At 44.2% G+C, this 24021-nt stretch overlaps 1 protein-coding gene across 1 annotated transcript in view; it reads right to left on the reverse strand.

Moving 5' to 3' along the window:
- Positions 1 to 11460: 11460 nt before the first annotated feature.
- LOC136638852 (heparan sulfate glucosamine 3-O-sulfotransferase 3A1-like) overlaps positions 11461 to 24021 on the reverse strand; it is a 97531-nt gene continuing 84970 nt past the window's right edge. The window contains exon 2 of the mRNA XM_066612883.1: positions 11461 to 12079. Coding sequence (XP_066468980.1) covers positions 11461 to 12079 — 619 coding nt within the window. The remainder of the gene's footprint in view (positions 12080 to 24021) is intronic.

Consider the following 24021-nt stretch of genomic DNA (forward strand, 5'->3'; position numbering starts at 1 on the left):
AGGTCTTTATATTCCTGCCATCAGACTTGTTGTGTGTGTACGCATGTGTGCCTGATTTGCTTGCATGGCAACAAATTCCACCTTTTTGCCCTAGTAGCTATCATGGTATCATGTTTACACTATGCTGAAGGCCAGATATTGCAATTTAGTTAGTGGAAGTACTTTTAAAGTGGGGAGCGTTATCCATGTGATTTCGGTTCCAGTTTCTTTCTCTCAACACCTCTCCCTGCTGCTGGATTGAAACTGGACCTTGATGTTAAAAAGAAGACATTCAGAATAGATGGGGCGATTGATCAACTCCCTCCTGCTTCTCCACAGGCTACACAGAGGTTCACATTTTCACACAGTCACCACTGCTTTTTTGATTATTCAGTGTCATCTTGTTCAGTGCCAGCAGTCTGCCAAGCACTGACAGAATATTCATCACTGTCTGATATGTATTGGTATTTTGATCTCTTCTTTTACACCCATCCTATTTTAATAACTCTTTTGAACTATTTAACACCTTTCTTCCTTCTTCTCATTTGGCAGTCTCAATCATGGAATGTGTTCCATTATGGTTTCCTAAACCCAGTTGCTATGCAGGCCAAGCAGACTCTTGTTGCAGTTGGAAACAGAAGCTGCAATCCTATCCACACGTCCCTGGGAGTAAGCCCCATTGGCTATAATGGGACTTATTTCTGAGTAGACATGCATAGGCTTGGGCTCAAAGGCACTGAACTTGCACAAGGCTGTCCACTGCATTTCTGCTGCTGTCACTCTGTTGACTTATGCTACTATCACCCACAAATCCAAATGCAGCCTACCAGCTTCCATATACTTGAGGATTCTTCCTTTTGTCCAGCCTCAGGTAGCCAGTCAAAACAGTAGGTTTATTAAGGCCCACATGGGCCACCATACAGTGCAGCTTGGCAAGTCACAAGCAACCAGGCCTGACCTAGCTGTGAAAGCAGCATGATTCATGTGTCTTGGTATGCAAGCAAGAAGCAACTCCCTTGGCACTGCTGTACTCTTATGATCACTTCAGGGTGATGTGGCCACAAGAAAAAGTTTTGTCTATGCTGGCTCCTAGCCCCTTCAATGCTTTGCTTTCTAGTCCTGTGCATCTGTTGACACATGTTGGATTTCACTTGGTGTGAGACCAGTGTTGCCTTTCAATCATTTGCAGTTGTCAACTGCCTGCCCCAAATTCTGCGGAAGCTGGCAAATGAACACAAACAGGTTGCCACAGGCTGAAGTGAACCAACAGGTACACTACACTACTCAGTGAAGTTGTTGTGTCTCAGCTATTTGAGCTTCAGACTTTGAGAAGGGAGGAAGATGGAGAGGAAAACTGCTTACCAATCTACTCCTTTTGCTGAACATAGGGGTCTGAGATGGGAGTTCCTTTTATAGATTTTTTTTATAGTGCCTACATTATACTGATTATTTGATGCTCTAGGACAGTGGTTCTCACACATTTAGCACAGGGATCCACCAGGACAGAATGAGAATCTCTTGGGACCCACAGGAAGTGATGTCATGACCAGAAGTGACATCATCAAACAGGAAAATTTTTAACTATCCTAGGCTGCAATCCCACCCACACTTACCCAGGAAGAAGTTTCCTTTACTATCATTGTTAAAAGAACATACATAGTAGTTTGTTAAAAGTACAGGTCTATAACGTTTCCCCAAATGCAGTCACATATCATGGTAGCATCAAGTCTAATATATTAAAAATAAAATATTAAAATAAATGGGAACCCATCTGAAATTGGCTCGTGACCCATCTAGTGGGTCCCGACCCACAGTTTGAGAAACACTGCTCTAGGCTCATTGTCACCAGTTTTGAAGTAAATTAACTTCAGAAGTGAATTAACACCAGATGTCTATCTCTCAGTTCTGCCCTACAGCAGAAGGGCTCCATTCCTTTTTTAAAATCTTGGATAACCCTCGCAATGCGTAATGAGATCTTCCAATGAATACAGCTGATTCAGGATTGAGCTTTTCTATAGGGTATTTTGTTAGTACAAGCTTCCAGAGTTCCAGCATAAAAATGACCAGGAAACAGGCAGGATGAAGGCAAGACTGCAAGTTGTACTTAAGACCTTAAGTCATTGGTACTGCACAACTTCTCCAACTCTGGTGTCTCACGAATGCCCTGACACAAATACAAGCTCTTCCTAAATCCAAAAGCCTGTGGCTGAAGCCCTTCCTGGTATGCTTTTGTGTCAAATGGATAATCCCCCAAAGCCCCACAAAATACTCAGTACACAGAGAGCAGTTCCTTCTACAGGGCAACTTCTCCAGCTGATTTTACTAACATCATCAAATATCGTTTCCTTAATCTTCTCTCCAAAAGAATCTTTAATGTGCTCCCAGTGTCTTTCTTGTTTAAGATCCTGGCTTTGGAAGCAGAAGCCATCAGGGCACCAAAGCACCACATTTTTTATTTTGTAAGGGAGCTGCCAGTGGAAACAGATGAGGTTTTTGATAGCAAATTGGAAAGAAATAAAAAGGTAGATGGGCAATTCAGGGATCATAAGGCTCAGAATTTTTGTGCAGCAGTTTGGGGTCCTTGCACACATTTTTTCCCTTTAACAAGAAAGGTGGGGGAGTTGACTACTTTTCATGTCAAATGTAGCATTGCAGCATTGAAACATATGAATTGCCCAGAGGAGTTTATTATAAGAAACAAGTTTGTTATAAGAAGAGCACTTTCTCCTCTTTGGAATGAGAAGAGATTCACTTCACTGTTACATTTCATGCAGAGCTCTAAGGAGGGACCATGTAGGGCCTCCTTGAAATAATACTAAGAAAAATGTGATTTAGGCACTGTTGTGTGGCCAGAGTCATACCCAGGGCTTTTGGCGTCCAGGGCAATGCCATGACATCATGACACCATGCAGCGTCATGATGTCATTAGGATGCATGCGCTCCAATTGCTTCCCAACTGGAAAGCAATTGGAGTACATGTTCTGGTGCCCCCTTACAGTTGGCTCCCAGGGCATGCCCCCTGTTTTGCGACAGGGGCAGTACACCACTGTGTGGGGCCATACATTGTTGGATCTCTCATACGTCAGTACCAGCCTGAGGGTTGCAGGGTCCTGACTCCAAAGACTGTCTAGCAGTTGAGAGGTAGAGATAATGAGAGTATGAGAAAGCAGAACTTCTAGATCTCTTGCTCCAATTATCCTCCCAACCTTCTTTCCTATTGACTATAGCAAGCAGAACTGGAGCTGTTCTCCATAGCAGGCATCAAAGAAGTAGGGCAGGGAGTCCAGGGTAAAGGAGCAACACAGTGAGAATCCTGCCCTCTTTCTCACTGCCTCTCATCTGTTCAAGCGACATGCAGAAGCTCTGGCTTGGCAACTGGCTAGCCCACCCTATCCTCCCTTAGGCATCCTGCAGACAAAGGTTTGGCAAGCCACTTGCATGTGTTTACTAATTATTTACAGGACAGTCCAGGAAGGGTGACTGCCTTCTATCATCCCAAAAAGCACCCAATATCTCTTTCCTCCATGCAGGACTGGCCAAATGATGATGTGACCTGAAGAAGACACAGTGGTGAGATGGAGAGTGGCAAAAAGGAAAGTGGTACCCATATCCCGCGTCTTCCTGATATCCCTTCTGATCCACTGCTGACAGAGGAGCTCCAGTCCACACTCTGATCAACTTCCTGCTTGCTAAAAAAAAAATAAAAAAAATCCTTCCATAGCCACTTCTATCTCTCTCTCCCTCTCTCACTTAAGAAAGCAGCCAAGTGAACCAGGAGGTGGAGAGTTGAAGAGTTCTCCCACAACTTTCTCTTATGTTACCTCCAACAGCTGCCAACACTCAGGTCCTATTTAAAATGGCCTGGAAGAGCAGGCATACTGGGCTCTCATAAAGCTCCACTGCTCTGAGTCATTTTACACAGGACATTAGTGGAGCAAAGAGGCTAATCCCAGGGCAACAAAGCTGAGAAAGAACTGAGAGGGGGTTGCAACAGCTCTGCTATGCTGGGCAAGCACATGCTAAAATGTGCAAGATTTTTTATTTTACTTGGGGGTGGGGTGGAGAAAGACAGCATGTTTTGGTTGATACAGTCCTGCAGCAACTGTTACTATGCCTGATCTTGGAAGCTAAGCAGGGTCAAGCCTGGTTAGTACTTGGATGGGAGACCACCTGGGAATATCGGGTGCTGTAGGCTTATACCATAGTCTTTCGAGAATGAAGGTTGCCAGCCAACCATTTGTGGTTGACTCCAAGCCCAATCTTATGCATGTCTACTTAGAAGGAAGTCCCATTGTAGTCGATGGGGCTTACTCCCAAGAAAGTGTGGATAGGATTGCAGCCTCAGGCAGCATGGAATCACTGGCCAGGCCTGCCTCCATACAAAAATATACTCATGCTGCAAAAAGAAATTCTAGCCATTGAGCTTCATGGATGACCATGAGCCATGCTCTATCTCTCAGCCTCAACTACCTCACAGGGTTGTTGTGAGGACAAAAGCAGGGGATAAAACTATGTACACAACCCTGAACTCCTTGGAGGAAGGGCGTTATAAAAATTTGGGAGGCAGAGAGGTGACTTGGAATCACCATTCTCTTTGATAGACTATCTCTGGGTCAATGCACACCCCCTACATACCCCCTAATAGTAACCTCAGCAGTGAAGGGAAACCCAGAAGGAATAATAAGGAGTGACTGCAGGGAGGGGGAAAAATACAAACTACGAGTATGAAGCATTTTCATAGGTACATACAGGGCCTGGCCTGTCATGAACTGGGCAGATGCAGCTTGCATCAGCAGTGGATGGTGGATGGGTGGGAGGTGACTGCAGTTTCACGGTGCCCAGGTGTGCCACCACCTTTCTCCAGCCAAGGTTGCCATGACCCCCCCCCCCAACACATCCACTGTGTTGCAACCCACAGGATGGAAAAACCTGGTCTTCACTGTTGAATTCTTGGACACCTACACCAAACTCTCCCTTTTAGTTGTACTGTCCACACACATTCCCTACAGGATTTCTACTGTTTGTGTTTTAAACTCAAGTCCTTTAGTCAGAATCTTGTTAAATATTCCTGGGAGGAACGCTGAGCCATCATGATTAACTCTGGCTATCAAAAATTAAAAGAAAATTTTTTAAAGCTCAGGAAAGGAATAAGACATTTTACTGTCCAAGCTGAAAGACGTATATTAAACGGCAGAAATTTAATATAATATTCTGAGGTTCAGGAGTGTGTTTTCATAGGATTTAATCTGTTTGTGTATGTTAAAAAAATAAACAGAAATCCCATTTTACCTGACCACACTGAAAATTTGACATTCCGCTGCCAACCCACTGGATACGCTTCGTGCGGAAACATTTCCGAAGTGGAGTGTGATCATCTACTTCCTTTGTGCATTAACATTAGATTTGTGAACATACTGCTGTTCCATTCCTGAACCATATATAGACAGCGACACGGAGGCCTGTGGGTTGGATCCAACTCTCAAAGCAATTTGATCTCATCCTACAAAATGTTAATCGAGAATAAACATCTGTTCACAGTTTTGCTCATAAGGCAAAGGGCACGGGGAGGTGTCCAGTTGTGAGACAGAGAACTGGCCCATGCTTTAATGTTATATCTCTCTTTTAATTTTGTCTGTAATGTCCCAGGTATTTTTGAACATGTGCTCTATAATTGGGAAGCCCTTGTTTTAATGTCTAGCTACACATGAGAAAGTCAGTTACGTTTTGTGGCAAAAAAACAAAAACAAAAAAACACTTTGCCATCTCCACCCCCCCCCCACTAGTCTCCAGAGAATAAAGTAGCATCAAAGCATACATATGCTCACTAACTCTTTTCTAAATGTGTACACATTGTGGGTAGGATGGTTTCGTCTCTGCCTGAGGTCAGGTCTATGTCTGCAGCAGAATGAGGTGCTAGAATCCTGTGATGTGACAAGGATTGTATCACTGCAGATTGCAGTGTGTGTGTGTGTGTGTGTGTGTGTGTCCCACACAAAACGTCCTCCCTACAAGCTCAAGAAGCCCTATTAACTTTCTGGAAAGGTTTTGGTCCAGCCTAAACCCTGCTATGCTGGCTTCTACTTGCAGGGGAGGTATTTTTTTTCTTTCTTGCTCTGGGAATCCTTACTTTCAGTCCTTATTTGCAATCTGAAATGCTACAATCCATTGTACCCACCTCATTCTGCTACGTGCTGGGCTTCATAGGCCTAAAATAGGCAGACAGGGCTGCTGTCAGGTTGCTGGGGGCCTTGAAGCAAAGCTCTGTAGTGAGGCCCAGTGGTAGCCCACCTGCAAGGGCAGTCCAACCATGAGGCCACCTGGTGCAGGCTGGCACCCTTTGATGGTGGTGAACAGATGAGCCCCTTGCCTGTCTGTCTGTCTGTCATCCTTTCCAGCCCATCACTCCACTGGGCTCTCCAATCCTCTTCTGACTTGCTGGGAGCAAGTCACAAGAGGATTGCAGCATTGTTGGAGGAGGAAGTATGTGTGTGCATGTGCAAGGGGGAAAACTTCTGAAGCTCCAAATCACTTCTCCCTGACTACCTGATGCTTTTGAGGCAACAAGTAGGCACAAAAAGGTGATTTGAAACCTGCTTGCCTTTCCGTGTACTTAACCATCACTGCATGCACCCTCCCTTCTGTTTGTAATGAGCATGAGCCAGGGAAGCTGGATTCCCAGCATCCCCTCACCTGTTCATTTCAAACAGAAAAAGTGCTGACTGAGGAGGCTGCATGGCTCATACTTTGTAAGTAAAGTGAAGGGGGGACAGAAGCACACCTGCTTGTTTTCCCACTTGCCCTCCAAAAGAGAGTGCTCATGATCGTGTTCAAGCAGTGGGCGGCAGATTTCCAATGGCACAGGCACACGCTGTTCCTGCCCACCTGTCTCCAGGTGATGCATTGGGTGCCACCATTGCCACTGGGACTGAGGATCTGAGAGTGGCCTGATCAAATAGGCTCTTTGATGGATGTGTGGCTAAGCCCCAATACCACCCCTGCAGACAGACCCAGATAGGTAAAGGTATACCTGGGATGGAACTTGGAGATTATGGGTGAAGCTTATCAAAATCTGGTGGATTTTGGGCAAAGCCTAGGAAAATCCATATTTTGCTGATTTACAGAACAATGCTCTTTGTCTGACAGTATATGGTTTTACTGGTTGGATCAATAAAATACTGGCTGGTTGGTTAGTATGGGAACCTACCATATTTTTCGCTCTATAAGACGCACCTGACCATAAGATGCACCTAGTTTTTAGAGGAGGAAAACAGGAAAAAAAATATTCTGAACCAAATAGTGTAATAAAATATGTCTCTCCACAGCTCTGTTTCCATGCTCCTTAGCATATTTTACTACCTCTAGTTTAAAAGGAATTTTATATACTAGCCTTTTCTGCTTTATCATCCTTGCACTGGTAGAATGAGGTACTGTAGTATTTTTCTGCAAGTGCATTGTCACTAAGCGGTGAACATTTGCATTGCCATTGAGCGCCGGCATTTGCATTACAATTTGCATTACCATTGCATTTGCATTACCATTGAGCGCAGGCAGGACCCTGGTCAGGGGCAGAAGCACCTGCCAAGGAGGCTCTGCTGCCCTGAGAACGCCTGCAGCTTTGCAGTATTCGCTCCATAAGACGCACACACTTCCCCCCCCCCCACATTTTTTTGGGGAAAAAGTGCGTCTTATGGAGCGAAAAATACGGTAATTTTATCCTTTTGGGCTATGCCCTCATTGACATCTGTTTCCAGTATCAGGGATGGCTGTTCTGCACCTCATGTCACTGGCAATTTGCACCTCTTGAGGACTGAGCATTCCCTTCCATTCTTTAAATAAGTCTTCAAATTTACTGCTCACAGAAATCAAGAGAGTCACAAAATTACACTAAAAATATGGTACATATTAAAGAGTTTGATTTGCATCATGTGCCTCTCCTTCTTTGTCTAAAAGCCAAAAAGTCAGTGCAGTCTCTCAGTACCCGTAAACTTTATTAAAATATGTGCTTCTTCAGCCTTAAATTAAATTAAAAGTATTTCAGCTCATACAGAAATAGCATCAAAGTGAGGAAATGAGAGGATTACAACGCAAAGAAATAACATAAAGATATTATGTACAAAGGAAAGAGAATTCCCCCCCCCCCCTGTTAATAAAAAAGGCATGGATATCTCTCTTGGCAGGCCTTATATGGTATACCTTATATACTGGGTAGAAAAGGAGAGACAAAGTTATAACTATTTAAAATAAATAAACTTCGGAAGATATGTTCTTGAATAGGAGCCCCAGAATCCATCTTATATAAATTAATGCGATATCTGTTTGGATTGATTACACCAGTTGTCCTGAAAAGTAAGAGGCTCATTCATCAGGGCATGTGACAATCTGGCTTTTAATTGTATTTTGCAACATTTTTGTGGTTTTATTGCATGTATCTCACCATGACAAAATAATGCGTAGGAGCAATGTGTAAAAGCTGCACGCTTTCGCTTTTCAGCCATAGAAGTTTACCATGTACACTAGTCAAAGTTAAAGAAGGAGAAAACGAAAAAAATCCTGTTGAGTTATTGTGAAGCATTGCTCCCATGGGATCATATACATCTAGGCTTCACTTAGCTGCTCATTACATTTAAAAAACAGCATACTACAGTGTGCTTCTCTACCTGTGAAATCTAGATGAGAGTGCCCCGAGCTACACACAGTAAGGGGTAGCATTACCCCTATAAAGAGTGTGTCCTGCTCCTCTACCAGCTGGGATAGACAGAATGGCTGTCCCCCCATTTCAGAGTGTTTCATATCCAGGCCATCCTCTAGAGCAGTGTTTCTCAAACTGTGGGTCGGGACCCACTAGGTGGGTCGTGAGTCAATTTCAGGTGGGTTCAGATTCATTTCAATATTTTATTTTTAATATATTAGACTTGATGCTACCATGGTAAGTGACTGCATTTGGGGAAATGTTACAGGCCTGTCCTTTTAACAAGCAACTATATATTCAAGTAAATGGGACTTACTCCTGGGTAAGTGTGGGTAGGATTGCAGCCTAGCACTGTTAAAAATGTTCCTGCTTGATGATGTCACTTCTGGTCATGACATCACTTCCGGTGGGTCCCGACAGATTCTAATTCTAAAAAGTGGGTCCCGGTGCTAAATGTGTGAGAACTACTACTCTAGAGCACTGATCCAAGGTGTCCTAAAACATTTACTTCTGTGCGGACAGGAGAAGGGTGCTGATTCTCCCCCTCCTGAATGCTACTTCTTCACAGTGAGTGCTCCAGTAACTTTCTTTCTTTCTTTTTCTGATATTGGAAGTGATGTGGGGCTATAGAAAAGTGGCAATGGAATGAACAGAGGAGAGGGAAGGTGGGGAAGTACAGCACTCTTCTCCCTTGAGCTCCTTTTCAAATATTCTGTTTCACTTTCTTTGTGAACAAAGCAGACAAGTGAAAAGAAACACATGCCAACCAATGTCACATCTAGTTTGGCCCTTTGTGCTGGAAATGTGAATGAAGCAGGAATGTCAAGGGATGATGTCGGGAGACTGCAACAGAAGACCTATAATTATTTGTCTGGAATTGACCAAATAGTCTGGAATTGTCCAGACGTTTGGAATTGGAATTATCCAATTTGGGCCCAAATCCTAACCAACTTTCCAGTACTGGGATAGCTGTGCCAGTGGGGCATGTGCTGCATCCTGCAGTTGGGTGGCAGTCATGGAGACCTCCTTGTTTGTTTGTTCTCTTACCTTGGAACAGCATTGCCCTTATGTTGGTGCTGGAAAGTGGGTTAGGACTGGGCCCTTGGTCTGACATTTACCTCCCGCCCAAATAAAAATAAAATAAAGGATGAATCATTGTTTGAAAAATGTTTTTTCCCCTTTTGAGGAATTTTGAAAGGGTGAATAACTTGGGGCAGATCCAGCAGTCTCTTCCATATGTTGCCAAGGGAAAGCTTTTGCAAACCAAGGGTGTCCCGTACAGCATCAGCTGTTTGAGTACACTGAGAAAGTACAACATAAGATTAATACTGTTGTTCTTCTTTTGTCTTTAGTGGGGGGGGGGGGAGTCAAAGACAAACCAACCTTTTCAAGAGGTGATCCCTGCACTTGGGATGAATCAAAAAGACTTGATTCAGAAGAGTCACTTTTTCAGTTGCTGGAGTAAACTTGCAAAAGACTTGGGACAGAAGAGTTGCTGTAAGTTGCTGGAGCAAGCCAGCTTTGTCCTCTGTTACATTCTCAAGTGACCTATCAGCTACTTTCCCTCTTTTGTTTGGGTGATTATAAAATGTTTACCCAGATGTTTTACGGCACAAGACACTGCCAGAAAAGGGCTTAAGGCTAGAGACGGAACATTCTGATTTGAGACTAGAGGCTGAGTGGATTGGTTGAAGGTGGTGAGCACTGACCTCCTGACCTCCAGTGCTGGGGGGAGGGGAACGACAGGGAAAATGACTGAGCTTCCTTGCTCCCTACTGTTGACTCTTCAGCTCAGCCCAGCTGTCACTAGGCTCTCGGTAGAGAAATCTGAGCTAATATAAGGCTTTATGGAAACAACAGGTGGGTGAGTTGGGGGGTGGAGAAATAAGGCTTTGAAAAGCCTTTCAAACCATAATGAAGATACTTTATCTTAATTAGTTTGGATATTGGATCTTCTTTGTAAAAACATCTAGGTTTGAAGTCATCTGTTTGGACAAGACCTCATACCACTCTTCAGTAAATGCCTAATGGCCCAATCCCAATGGTGTACTTTAGCTTCAGTCGTGCAAACAGAGAGCCACTGTTATCCTTGAGAAATCAGCAATGCTGCAATAGGACTAGAGAGGTACTTTCAATTCTTGACTGTGCTGGGCACACTCTGGTCACATGCCTGTTCATGAAGTCAAGTGGGAGTCAGGTGAGTGAATTGGGATGTACCTTTGCTGAGGAGGGAGAACTGCCCAGTTAAGTGTCGCCTGAGTGACATCATGTTACTGCCTGCAAATATCATCACGAAAAATTTTTCTAAGCCACTTTTATGATGCTGAAGTTGAACTTTCATACCTTAGGACGTGGTCAAGCTGCAGTATAACTAGAAAGATTCCTTCTAACCCTGATTATTTTGCTCAAAAAGTAACATCGCTTTTTACAAATCTGCACACTGACCCCAGAAAAGTTGGTTTGCCCCAAATTATTTTGTAAAAGGTCAGCGATGTTAGATGGGAAAGTTGGATCCTGTCTATCAAGATGATGCCATGTCTTGGTCTCACTGAGGAACAGAATCAAGCAACTCAGACCACACTTCACCTCATGCTTTTCTGGCCCTGTGGAAATTGATACTATAAATCCTGACCAATAAAATAAGGAAAATGGAAAACAGTGACATATGAATCCAAATTAAAATATTAATTGGAACCACCAGACATTAGCACAAATATTAATTTCCCCTCTCTATTTATATGTACAAAAATATATTTTTCATTTTTATTTGTTTAAATTATATTTTTCCAGGCTTAATCCCAGCCAAAGTCTTGTCCAGTCATCTGGTAGAACTTCATGTTGAAAGGCCTATAGAACTCCCGCAGCCTCTGCACCACCTTCTGGTCTATGTTGGGGTGGGTCCGCCCTTTCGTCTTGCCCAAGCAGTGGGGTTTGCTGCTCCCCTCGGCCTTCTTCAGGCACGGAAAACCCTTGGTTTTGTTGAAGTAGAAGTGTTTGTCTGTGATGATCCTCTTGAGGCCCAGAAAGTCCTGGACTCGGCCTAGCTCGCCTGCAGGGTCACTGATGAGCCTCTCCCCACTGACAAAGAGGATCTGCCCAATGGGGAAATACAGGAGCCAGTTCTCCAGGTGCTTGGCGTAAATGCCAATCTGGATGGCACTCCAGGAAGTATCGATAAGGCCTGTAGTCCTGTTTTTGAAGGTCAGGCTCTCAAAGGTGGGGATGTCTGGTTTCTTGGACAGAGTTTGTGTGTAGTCAGAAATGGCTCTGGTCACTGGGTCCCTCACCACCACAATGAGCTTGGTGTCCTTCGACATGGCAGAGATACGAGCTGGAGCTTCCTTGGTGACAAAGTAGCTGGGCGTTTTCTCCATGGTGATCTGGCCATCAAGAGTTCTTGGCATTAAATCCCTAATACAAATGAGAAGAGGAAAAAAATATTTTTGCAGAATTGTAACAATAGGATTGTTCTTGCCTAATTTTAGAGGGTCTCATAGACTTGGTGACCACATGTTTGGCATTTCAGAAACAGGAGACAGAAGAGTATGCACTGAAGGCTTTGTAAGAGTATACACTGAAGTTTTTCTGCAGTGTCATCTCAAAAGAACAGTCTCCTCAGTTCCTTCAATTTAGTAAATACTATGCCTAAATTTTGCAGATATTCATATAAATGTCTCTCAAAAACCCCATGTTGAGAAGAGACAAGGAACTCCATATTTTTCCACTAGAACCCCAGTATGGGAGTATTCACATCCTCTGAGGTTTAAACCACATTCATTCTGCATATGGCATCTCCTAACAGTTAATACAGTGATCCAGCAGTGATTGGCTTTATTTGCTGAATTGCCCAATCTTATGGTGTTGCCATTGCCGGAATGCACTTTGTGGCTGTTGGAATATGGCCAGAGAAACTGTGGAGGCCCTGTGAATGATGGTGGGGAGAAGACCTGTCAATAAGTTGGCAGGGTGGGGATGGGTGTGTGGAAAGGGGAGAGGGCTGGGGACATGTTGGAGGTTGGAGGGGTTGGCACCTGGTGCAGGAAACTTGCACCAGATGCTATTGCCTTTGATGCCAACTGTCATGCTCCCTTCGTCTCCTTGGACTTGTGCTAGCAAAAGAGCTGGCGCAGGTCTGAAGAGACCCATTGGTGGTTGAGAGGCTTATGAAGGGGTAAAGGAAAATATTTTCCCTTTCCCTTCCAAGCCTCCTGATTGGTCCCCCCTCCACCATAGCATGCAGTGCAGCCCACTTCCTGCTATGGCAGGAAGATCATAGAACTGGGCCCTAAGATCCCTTGTGATGAAGAACAGATGACACAATCAGAGGCAGTCCCTTTATTAGGCCATCTGCCTGACCACTTTAAGAGGCAGGCTGGGGGAGGTGACAAGCTCTGCACCCCAAGCTTGCCTGCCAGCCCTCAGGCCCATCCCTCCTCCATTCTATACATGTTTTCCTAATGAGATGAGGGTGGGGGAGAGCTTGGCTTGGCTTGCCTTATCTCTAGGTTGTCCAGTGGTGGACCTGGAGAATGAGGTAGTCATTGCTACAGGCTCAGCAGACTGCTTCTTCCTTTAAACTTGCCTATACTGCTGGGAGTAGGGACCTTTAAAATGCACACTAGGCCAGGGACTTCCAAAAGTGGAGGAGGTGAGAAGGTGGCAATAGGTGTGTGTGAGTGTCGCACAAATGCTAGTGGCGGCAGCATTTGGAACTGCTTCCTATGGTAGGTAGATCAGCTTAAGCCTGGTCTGACTGCAACCCTATTGAGTCAGAATGGCCCACAACTCCAACACCATGCCAATATGACAAAAATCATTACTAGTCCTGAGTTTAAGATATTATCCTTCTGAAAACACTGCAGAACATTTCACACTTAGAAGTTTAACTGATACATAGCACAATTTTATGCATATTTACTCAGAAGTAAATTTTCTTGTCTTCAGCAGGGATTACTCTCAGGAAGGGTGCATAGGGATTACAGACATGATATCTGCCTCTTATTTATCTCAAATTGCTCCGCAGGTTATAATTTTCTTTCTTTCTCATAATACTGGCAGTTAGGATGCACTCAAGTAAGCTGGCTAGTAAGTAGGTTCAGGATAGACTAAAGGAAGTACAATTTCCCAGAGACATAATTAACTGAACAAAATTCACTACCAAGGGTGATGAGCACTAGCTTAAATGACAAAAGCTTTTGAGAAATCCACCTTGCTTCCTCCAAAGATGGAAAGGAGAGTGGCAGTGCAAACTCCAGTGCCAAGGGAGTCTCAAAAGGTAGGTGAGCCTGCCCCCCCCCCACCTTCTAACAATCTTACTCAGCACCCCTTGGTGCTGCTGAAGATACTGTAAGGGAGAGTTTACAAACTTCTGAAGCCATTGGAAACGGTCCATTAGTTTTGAAATCCATTGAATTGAGGTCTGTTAAATCAAGGGTTCATTGTTGTTACAACAGTATTTCGACACTCCAAGGTTATGGTGCTCAGTTTAATAATACAGTCAGAGTAAGCTGAAAAAACGATTTGGCCAGAGATGATGATAGTGAAACAAAAGGAATGAGTGAAAACACCATTGGAAAGGGTGCGTCTATTATACATTCTTGACGTCTTTTAAAAACCAGGCTGCAACCAACCACTGCATTACATGACACTACTAAATAAATACCTGGAAAGCAAAACAGAAAGTCTTATACTATTTACATTTCATTACAAAAAGTGTATTAATGAACTTTATTGCAGTTCAAAGCTGGAGGAAATCTTCTATTTCCATATATTTTCTTGTCATCAGTGTGACACCTCAGCACACTGCTCCGTCTGAGTTCATGAAACAATTGTTCATGAAACAAACCTATTAGCATGTGATTATATGGATAGAGACCTGTACTGAAATCTATTTAGTATGCTGCAGAATGAATGCCACGTACATGCCTTAAAAGCTATGCGATTTTCTGTTTGAACATACAAAAGAAGCTGACCACTATCTAGAAGAAAAGGGCTGAACCTGGAGTATCTTATTTTAAGAATTGCCTTTGTGAGCTTTCTCCCTTTAAAAAATGAAGTGATTTCTGAAAGGGTCAGCCAAAATCCAACACCATAAAAATAATAAGTATTTTCCCAGATGATGCACAATAGGCCCAGGCCTATAAAAATAGAACATTAATGATCTATTTTTATAAATGAGAGGAACTACAGAAGTGCCATCCCAACAAAGCAAACAGAAAAGGTATTGCTTAAAGCCTGATTCACTGGGATAATCAAATGTTTAGGTGACATCTTTGTGGCACAATGATCTTCTTGAGAAGCAGGAGATGAATGCAATCTTATTCTGCTTGTGTTGGCAGGACCCAACCACTGATTGCATGTTCTTGGGAGCCACGAGGAATGTCCAGCCACAACTTTGGAGGGATTAATTAATGACAAAGGCATCTTTCATGGGCATAAACAGCAGTCTGTAGGGCTTTATGGGGGGATGGCATCTGGATTTTATTGAAAAGGAGCCACTTGAAAGACCAGAGCCACAGAAATATTTTGGCAAACACATTTGCAAATGATTTTTGCCAAAGTAAATGAACTGTGTTATTTTAATTTTAGTAGGCCTTGGGAGCTCTGTTTAATTACTTAGTAGAAGAAGATGACTTCTCTGAAAGGAGAGAGTACATTTTAGATAAATATACTACATATAGAGTATATTTTATTCAGTTTCCTAACCATTCCATTTTGCCTCTTTGGGCTGTGTTCAGTCACAGCTTCACCTCTAAAACCCATTTATTGATATTACAACTAGACTTTGAGGTTATGTTTCTAAAAACTAAAGACTCTTTCTGCATAGAAGCTTTGGAACAATGAAGGTTGCTAGTGAAGAACTATGTATGATATCTGTTACATTTTCCTCACATATTGACAAGTACCAGCATTTGACAAAAAATACTGTCTGTTTTCAAAGTATTCAGGCTGCAAAGAAATATGCACAGTTTTAGCAGCTTGATCTTCTAAGCCACAGAATCATCTGATCAACCTAATCTGGCGTGACTAGGTTGCTGACTAGGCTTATTGTGGATCTACCTACTACTTGTACATCACTGAGCCTTCTATGAATCTGGTTCCAAAACTTCAAAGGTACTAAACTGGTTTTGGATGTTTAAGCTGGAGGAAACTGCAGTCTTCCTGTGAGCCCCACTAAAATCTGCTTTGTCTGTTACAACACAGTGGCAATAAAGGATGTATGAGGGGTTTGAACCTCTTGTTTCCACACATGTAGGTTACATACAAAGGACAAAATGAACAGGGATGGGAACTTGAGTCAGGTGACTCAGACTTGAGTCACAAAAATGCATGTTTTTTGCTGACTCGTGAACTTACAAATTACTTTAAACAACTGCACCTTACTAAAATAACACCATCAGATCTGCAAAAAACATTGGAACATTGAACATTGTAGGAACATCAGAACATAGTGTGCCAATACCTACGTTGATACTTAAAGTCTTAGGCTGAGGCTTGTATCAATTGCTCAACACCAGTTAACAACTGTGATTCATGTAGTTTGGAATAATAATAGTTTCACAAACATGTCCTCTGTTGCTACTTCTTTGGAACATTAATCTCTCAGTGGTTCAGAGATCCATTAGTTTTCAGCCTGAATGCCACAGCTACATCTATTTTAAAGAGCTCTGTAGTCTGTTGGACTGGAAAAAGAGGGGCCTTTTGCTGTTAATTTTTTTTAAAATGGACACTCACAAACGCTAAAGCATACTTTAGAGCAGTGTTTCTCAACCAGTGGCATGGGAACCACCAGCAGTACTTGAAGTGGTGTCTGGTGGTATTCAAGGGAACTTTGGACACCTGCCACCTGGTAGCAAGACCACAAACATGACACAACAATCAGCTGTAGGAGGCTCGTCTCAGCAAGCAGAGCTCCAAAGCATGCTTTTACACACTTGAAAAAAGCTTTCCGGTCCACCTTGAGCCTCTTACTGATGTTTGTCCCATCACATCTGGCCTCCCAATCCAGAAGTAACTGGTGATGATGTCATCCTGGTTACTACTGGTGGTAATTTGACTAGCTGGACCACGTGAAGTGGTACGGTGGAGGACAAATATTGACAAACACTGTTTTAGAGGCTTGCCTTGTCAGGGCCTCGGCTTGCTGAATTTGGATGGTGGAGTTTTTGAACTACAGAGCTACAGGCTGGGATTTGTGAATGTGGAGGAACTTGTGTGGAGGAACTTCAGCTGAGCAGAAATGCATTGCCCAAGGCCAGTTCCACCTCCTCCCATCCCTGATCTTTTAAACTAAGAAAGGACAGCTTAAACCATACTTTGGCAGGGGGGAGGGAATGGGTTGAGACAATGCAATGCACACTGTGATAAGTGTCCTCTGAGACCCACAGTTCTCTCCAGGATTCTTTTAGGGAGGGAGGCCCTCTCTCAATACTAACTGGGTTGAGAAAGTATGCCTGAGCCTAGTTCTCTCCAAGAACAGCAGCCATTCCTGCAGCCTTCTGCTTGAGCTGGGAAGACCCTGGCTTGAGCCAAGAGGCTTTGCAAGGTGCCCTTGGATGGAACAGGCTGCAGATAATGTCCCACCTACAAGGCTATTGTCTCCTTACAGACAGCAAGGTAGTGCTCTCCTCTGCAGTGCAGAGGATCCGAAGGGGGAAAGGACTGGACTTGGAGAATATGGATCTCAGGGCATGCCTTCTCCCAGGTCAATTCTCTGCACTATGGTTCTTTATTATGTGATGAAGCAATGCCTCCCATAAAGCATCCTGGGGGAGAGACCATTGATCTTGGTGGGTGAATACCTGAGAGTGCACATCTTCTATGCCCAGGTCTGTGACTCTGGGGTCCTGGACTGGCCTGTGTTTGCTTCATTCCAACCTAACTCCCAGACTTGGCCAGTGGAGAGTTTATGCACAAGCTTTCCTGTGCTGCCTACTGCTCAGAGACAGCAGGAGAGCAGCAGGAGAGAAGGCATGTTTCTATGCCTTCCCCTGTTTTGAGGCCATTCTGTACCAAGCCTAAGGGGCTCTTCCAACCTTTTAGGGTCACTCGTGCCCCTCAACCTCCACCAGTCTTGGTATCAAACATGTCCAGTCATGACATCTCCCTTTACCAACATAAAGGATCTTAGGTGAGAACTTTTCCTGGCTGATTTTGGTTTGGATAATCTTTCTTCTGGGATGGAAAGAATACTGATCATTCACATAGCATCACACAATGCAATGTGTCCCCTTTAACAAACCCCCTTTGCTCCCCTCCAGCATTCTAATCCTCTGTTTGCAATGGTTGATGGCAATTACTGAATGGGCAATTGTGTCTTGCATTATATGATGCCAAGCAAGGAAGAAAAGAGCAGTGGCAGGCAAGTTTCCTGTAGTACAGATACAGTTTCCATGCAGATGCTCTGGGGTGCAAGGAACAAAGAGTGGCATATTACAGCACGCTATTTCCAGGCCTTCTGGTGGAGCCATCCCTGAGCTTTTGCACACACTGATACAATCGTTTATCCTTATCTTTGGTTTTGTTACCATTGACCTGAGCATGGCCTCCAAAAGGCACATGGGCTATTAAATATCTGCCAGAGAAACAATGGGGAAGAAACTGAAGCCAACACCTCAGGGGGGAAAATAATTATTTGTACAAAGGAAAGCCTGGCAGAATGCACAGTCCACTGTGTGACCTAATCTTCCCTATGCAAACCTCCAAGTCCCACAGGCTGGAAAGTCTTATCACAAAAGTGAAGCATGAACCGTGTGCAAAATGTCTCATGTAGTGTATTGTGTCCGGTTCTGGTGCCACAGTTTAAGAAGAAGACAGCCAAAGTGGAGCAGATTCAAAGATGGCAATGAAGGTGGTCAAGGGTCTGGAAGCCCAATGAGGAAAAGTTGAGAGAACTTGGTATGTTGAGTCTGGAGTAGAGAAGGCCAGAGGGGCATGATAGTGCTCTTCAAATACCAGAAGAGCGGTCATATGGAACAGGGCAAAGATTTGTTTTCTGCTGCCTCAGAGAGCAGAATGAGATCTAATAGACTTAAATTGCAAGAGGGGAGACTTCAGCTGGATATCAAGGAGAAATTCTTAATGGTAAGAGCAGTTGGACAATGGAAGCAATTCCTGAGGGAAGCAATGGCTTCTCCCTCACTCAAGCAGAGGCTTGACAGGCACCTTTTGGAGATGCTCTAGTCTAGAGAGGATTTTCCTGGTTCTAGCAGAGGGTTCAACTAGACAGCCTTGAAGGTTCCTTTCAACTCTATTATGCTATTATTCTATATAGTGTGCAGTCAGATATTCAATTCTGTTGTTGGCATCCTTCAGTCTCGGAAGACTATGGTATGCGCTCTGAATGGTGGTTCTGGAACAGTGTCCTCTCCAGTGTGCAAAGCCTGGGTAGAGTAGATATGGAGGATAGGCTGTTACCCATGCAGCAAATCCTCCCTCTCCACGTCGCTGAAATGGTCCAATGGAAAGGCAGAAGCCAATACGGTTGGTTCCAGCAGCGTTGCAGGAGTTGTCAGAGTGTGACTGTATACGGCTGCAAACCGCCTCAGGGACTCCAGCTCCGGATTTTGCCTCGAGGTTGTCTCCTGAAGCCTTTTCCATAATTAAATGTAGCCACAAGGCAGTGGAGGTTTGGGATCAGAATTTTCCTTCTCTCAGATGAGCTGCCTTCCCAGGCTGACGAGCCTTATGTACCCAGTGGCTGTTTAGTCACCTCTTACAACAAGTACAAATTCAATTCTATAACCTTGTTAATTGTGATGTGTAGGGAGGGGCCTTCAACAACACCAGTCAGAATGTATCTGTATTTGTTCTTTATCATGGTGTGGGGAAGAGGATGGCATTCAGAAGCAAACCCATGGTGAAAGACACAAATATCAAGAACTGCCTATTTAAGAGCTTTTGGAAGGGGCTTCCTCCTAGTCTGGGTTCTACTAGAGGATGTTGTGGCTCTCAGAGGCTCTCAGCACTCTGACAAGAATCTTGTATATGATGGTATGGACTGCTCTGTTCTGCGCAGCCATTGTGTGAGGGGAAAGGAGCCTGCTGGCTTCACACAAGATGTTCTTGCTGTGACCAAATTTCTTTGGTTTCAGCATCTGTCAAATTAACTAGAGAGACCTGAATTGGAAGCCTGAGATGAACCAACATCCCCAAAGTCCTTTCATTGCTTGATGGCAGCCTTTCTATTCTAGACAACTGTTAATATTTCTAGTGGTAGCAACAAAGAAGCACCTTCAAGACGAGCCCACACATGGGCTTTGCTTATGTATTTTCTGTCAAGTGGCATCATCATGCTGTGTGGCACCAATGCTGCTCTTTTGCCATCCATTTCAAGTACAACTTTCTGTCAGGATAAAGGGAAATCCATTCACACCCAGGGTGACATGACCCAGCCCCACAAAGTGAGACCACAGCTTGCCGCAAGCTGATGGTTGACTTGAAGGACAAATCATTCCAGGCTAATTGCCACCACCCTTCAGCTGAAAGGCATTACTAGAACTCCACAACAATAAAGAGAAAAAAGGTTCACACAATGCCACAACAGAGCCACCACTAGAGCCACAACAAATACGAATGTGTTGGTGGAAAGAGCTTGGGAGGACACAGGCAGGCTGATGGACAGAAGAAGAGGATCAGGACTAGTGGTTGAGGGAAGGATTAGATTCTCTTGTATTCCCCATGGCATATTGGGGCTAGGGTGAGCCCCAAAACTCCTGATGACTGAGGGCCCAATCCTATCCAATTTTCATGTTAGGTCTGTGACCGTAAAGAATGATGAACCAATTTTCCAGTGCCAGTAAAACTGTGCTAATGGGGCATGCACTGCATCTTGTAGTGGGGCAGCAGTCACAGAGGTGTCCTTAAGGTATGGGAACATTTGTTCCCCTTACCATGGGGTTGTATTGTAGTTGTACCGGGGCTGGAAAATTGGATAGGACTGGGCCCTAAGTTCGCATGCCAAATGCTGCCCCCCACTTACCCGAGTTGGGCCAGCCTTGCTCCTCCCACTCTCCTCCCCTCCATATTTCCTTTGCCTCTCTGCCCCTTCTTTTTGTAACTCTGGGAGTGCTATGAGAAGGAGCAGTGGAGACAAGAAGGTGGGCAGAGATGGGGCACAACCACCCATCAATCTACTGCTTGGGGTAACTGCTTCATTTGTCCTCGTGGATGGGCTGGCAGGATCTGAAACAAGCTCAAAATTGTGTTTAGAAAAAAATGAATTATTAAAGTCACTGGGAAATTTTCTACATCCATTCCTAAACCTGAGAACCAGTTTACCTTCTCCTCCCTTGGTTCCTTCCCACCTTCCTCCCTGGGCCAATCTGGGCTATCGCTTCTTAGTTCTCCTTCTTTCCTTCTCCATGACTCTTCCTCTTCTCTCTCACCTCCCTTCACGGTCCAAGGGGCAGCTCCATCTTCCATATCCCTGGCTCTCCTTCTGCTTTTGTCCTCCCACTCTTGTCCTTCTGGTTCACCCCACCCACCCCGTTCTCCTTCCTCTTCAGCTTCCCCTTTGATGGGTGGAAGCCAGCCTCTGCACAGCCTAACCAGATGCAGCCAGTTTGCTCTCCACACCGGCAACTGAAGGCTGGCAGTGGTCGATGACATCATCAGACCCCTTTCCACTGTCCAGCCAACTGTTAGAGCTGTATTTCTCCCAGTTGGGTAGTTGCTCCCATCTGGAGCTCACAGTACCACAGTGGCAATAGAGTGGCACCATGCTGTAGCCATAACTTAAGGCACATTTGCCAAAAATGTTGGCCACCACCAGTCTAGAAGTTCCTTTGGACTCTTCCAACTCCATGTTTCCCTGTCTAAGTTCAGAGAAGCGCAATACATAACAACCATGTAACAAGAGTTCATCTCAGGACAGTCTGAGATGATTTAGTGGGTGCTATTCCTCAGGAGATGCTTCGGTGCTTGGAAGACAGTGTGGTTAGAAATGAAAGCTGCTTGTTAATGCAGAGTTATCTGGCTTTTGCACATGTGGGCAGGACGAAATACGACAAAACACCTTCCCACTGGCATTGTGAGTCAGCAACTTTTAAGGCTTTGAAAGAAAGAAGAAAAGGGGAAAATGAGAAGAAAATTCTGATGAAAGCCATCTGATCCACCATAGGATCATTGTATCCTGACACTCTTTGGTGTTACTTCACAGTTTGCTGCTTCTTGCACTGGTTCACTTGGTGATTTATTTACATTTTGAGCATCTCACAGAAGTGCCAAGTTTATTCTATTTGAAGGAAAGAATTGGAGGCCAAGGAACTTTTCAGTAGGCAGATAAACAGTGGACCACTGTCTGTAAGAAGATCCAGAGGTTTGCCTAGTACGGCTGAACATGTGTGAGCCAAACACCTGGAAAATGAATTTAAAAAAGTGCTCCATGGATGGAATGGGAATGGGATTTTAATCCTCTTCTGCTGGCACAATACAGCTAATCACTGCACTGCATCCATTTTTCACTGGAAAAGGCTTTGCCAGCCCAGCTTGGTTTCATCAGGACCACCCTTGTGCAAGCACACCACTAAGCACAAAAAAGGAACATTAAGATACGATGCCATTAAAAAATCACAGCCAGGGTGCAGTAGCTGGAAACATTCACTTCTAAATAAAGTCTGTGCCACATCTAACTGGTTGACAGATTCTAGATGGGTCCCGAAGTCAGTGGCATAGTTAGCGAGGGGTAGGGGGGCAGTATGCCTCAGGTACCAGCCAGGGGGGATGACACCACAAATGAGCCAACATCGCTAACATCGCAGAGGTTAGGAGTAACCCCATCATGCTATGTACCGTTGAATGTGGACTTTCATGCAGAATGCAATGCAAAAAACCGGGGTAAAATATCTCCTGTCCATCAAAAGTTATGGCCAAAAAACTGGAAACAAAAAATGCATGGAGCCCTATGGAAAGTGAAACCGAGCCATATTGCATGTTGACTCGCAAATAGGCGATCTTGCATTCATTCGTCGGAAAGGGCGGGCTGAGGGGAATCCAACGGCAGCAGAATGGTTCCTATCCAATGAAAGCTGCTCCCAAAAAACACCCAAGAAAGAAGTCCCTCCCTCCAGGTAGACAAATGTATTGAGCCCTATGGAAAGTGAAAGTAAGCCACATGGTCATGTGTACTCATGATAAGCAAACATGTCTTGGCTGCTGGTCAAGTCAGGCAAAGGAGAATCCAAGACTAGCTCAACAAATGCTCCAGAAGGCAGCACCCCCCCCCCCCAAAGAATAAAACAGAGGCTTGAGCTGGTAAGGTGGGCACTGGGGAGGGCTGAAAATCTCACTTATTTTTTGTTGGGGGGGGGGTGTTATTGCAGGCAGGCTAGAGAGAATATTCACTTGCTGAAACAGGGCTGGCTTCCCCTTATTTAATTATCTGTTTTTCTTTAATTATTTATAATTATTTTATTTTGCTTGATGATGTCACTTCTAGTCATGACATCACTTCTGGTGGGTCCTGGACAGATTGTCATTCTAAAAGGTGGGTTCCAATGTTAAAAGTTTGAGAACCACTGCCTTAACTCAAAACAGGCCAATGAGAAATCCTCTGCGGGGGGAGGGGTGACACACTAGTGAGCAAAATTCTGGTAATCATGGCTTTTGGGAATAATATCATCAGTTATATACCATTTGATGCAGAATTTCATCCATTGCTTGTGGAGAAATATTCACTGCATTTATTTTTCTGGCCCTTATTATTATTCGTTTCATGTTATGACTATTACTATCTCTGTCTCACTTACCTCACAGGGTTGTTGTGAGGTCAAAATAAGGAGAGGAACCATGTACACCACCCTGAGCTGCTTAGAGGAAGGGTGATATAAAAATGTGAATCAATCAATCAATTAATAATATAATTAATAAATAATATAATTAGTCATGATAATAAATGATTACATAATTAAAGAATCAATTAATTATGTTGTATGGGGTGACAAAACTTTATGGGCCCCGGGTGCCAAATGACCTAGCTATGCCTTTGAATCACAGAATTATACCAGCCACAAACAAACTTCAGCAGGGAATCACACATGCAGTCTACAATCATAGGGCTATAGTGATCACATGGCAGCAGTGGTACACAGTTGATTGCCATGCTTCGATTGGCTCTGTCTGTGTCCTTCTGACATGCAGCATTCCCTCTCCTCTGCTCCATCCTGCCCATTTGCTTCACTTCTCTCATCTCCTCTTCCTCCTCCTTTCCGGGTTCAAAGGGAGCTTGCGCTATTCAACTCCGCTCTGTCACCTATGATCTCCTTCCCAGTCAACTGCAAGAGGCAAATTGCAGAAGGAGGCCCCAGCAGTACACATTCATTGACTGGAAGGTAGAGCAGGTCCAGCCAATAGGC

The sequence above is a fragment of the Tiliqua scincoides genome, chromosome 2, assembly GCF_035046505.1.
Source record: "Tiliqua scincoides isolate rTilSci1 chromosome 2, rTilSci1.hap2, whole genome shotgun sequence".
Taxonomy (NCBI): domain Eukaryota; kingdom Metazoa; phylum Chordata; class Lepidosauria; order Squamata; family Scincidae; genus Tiliqua; species Tiliqua scincoides.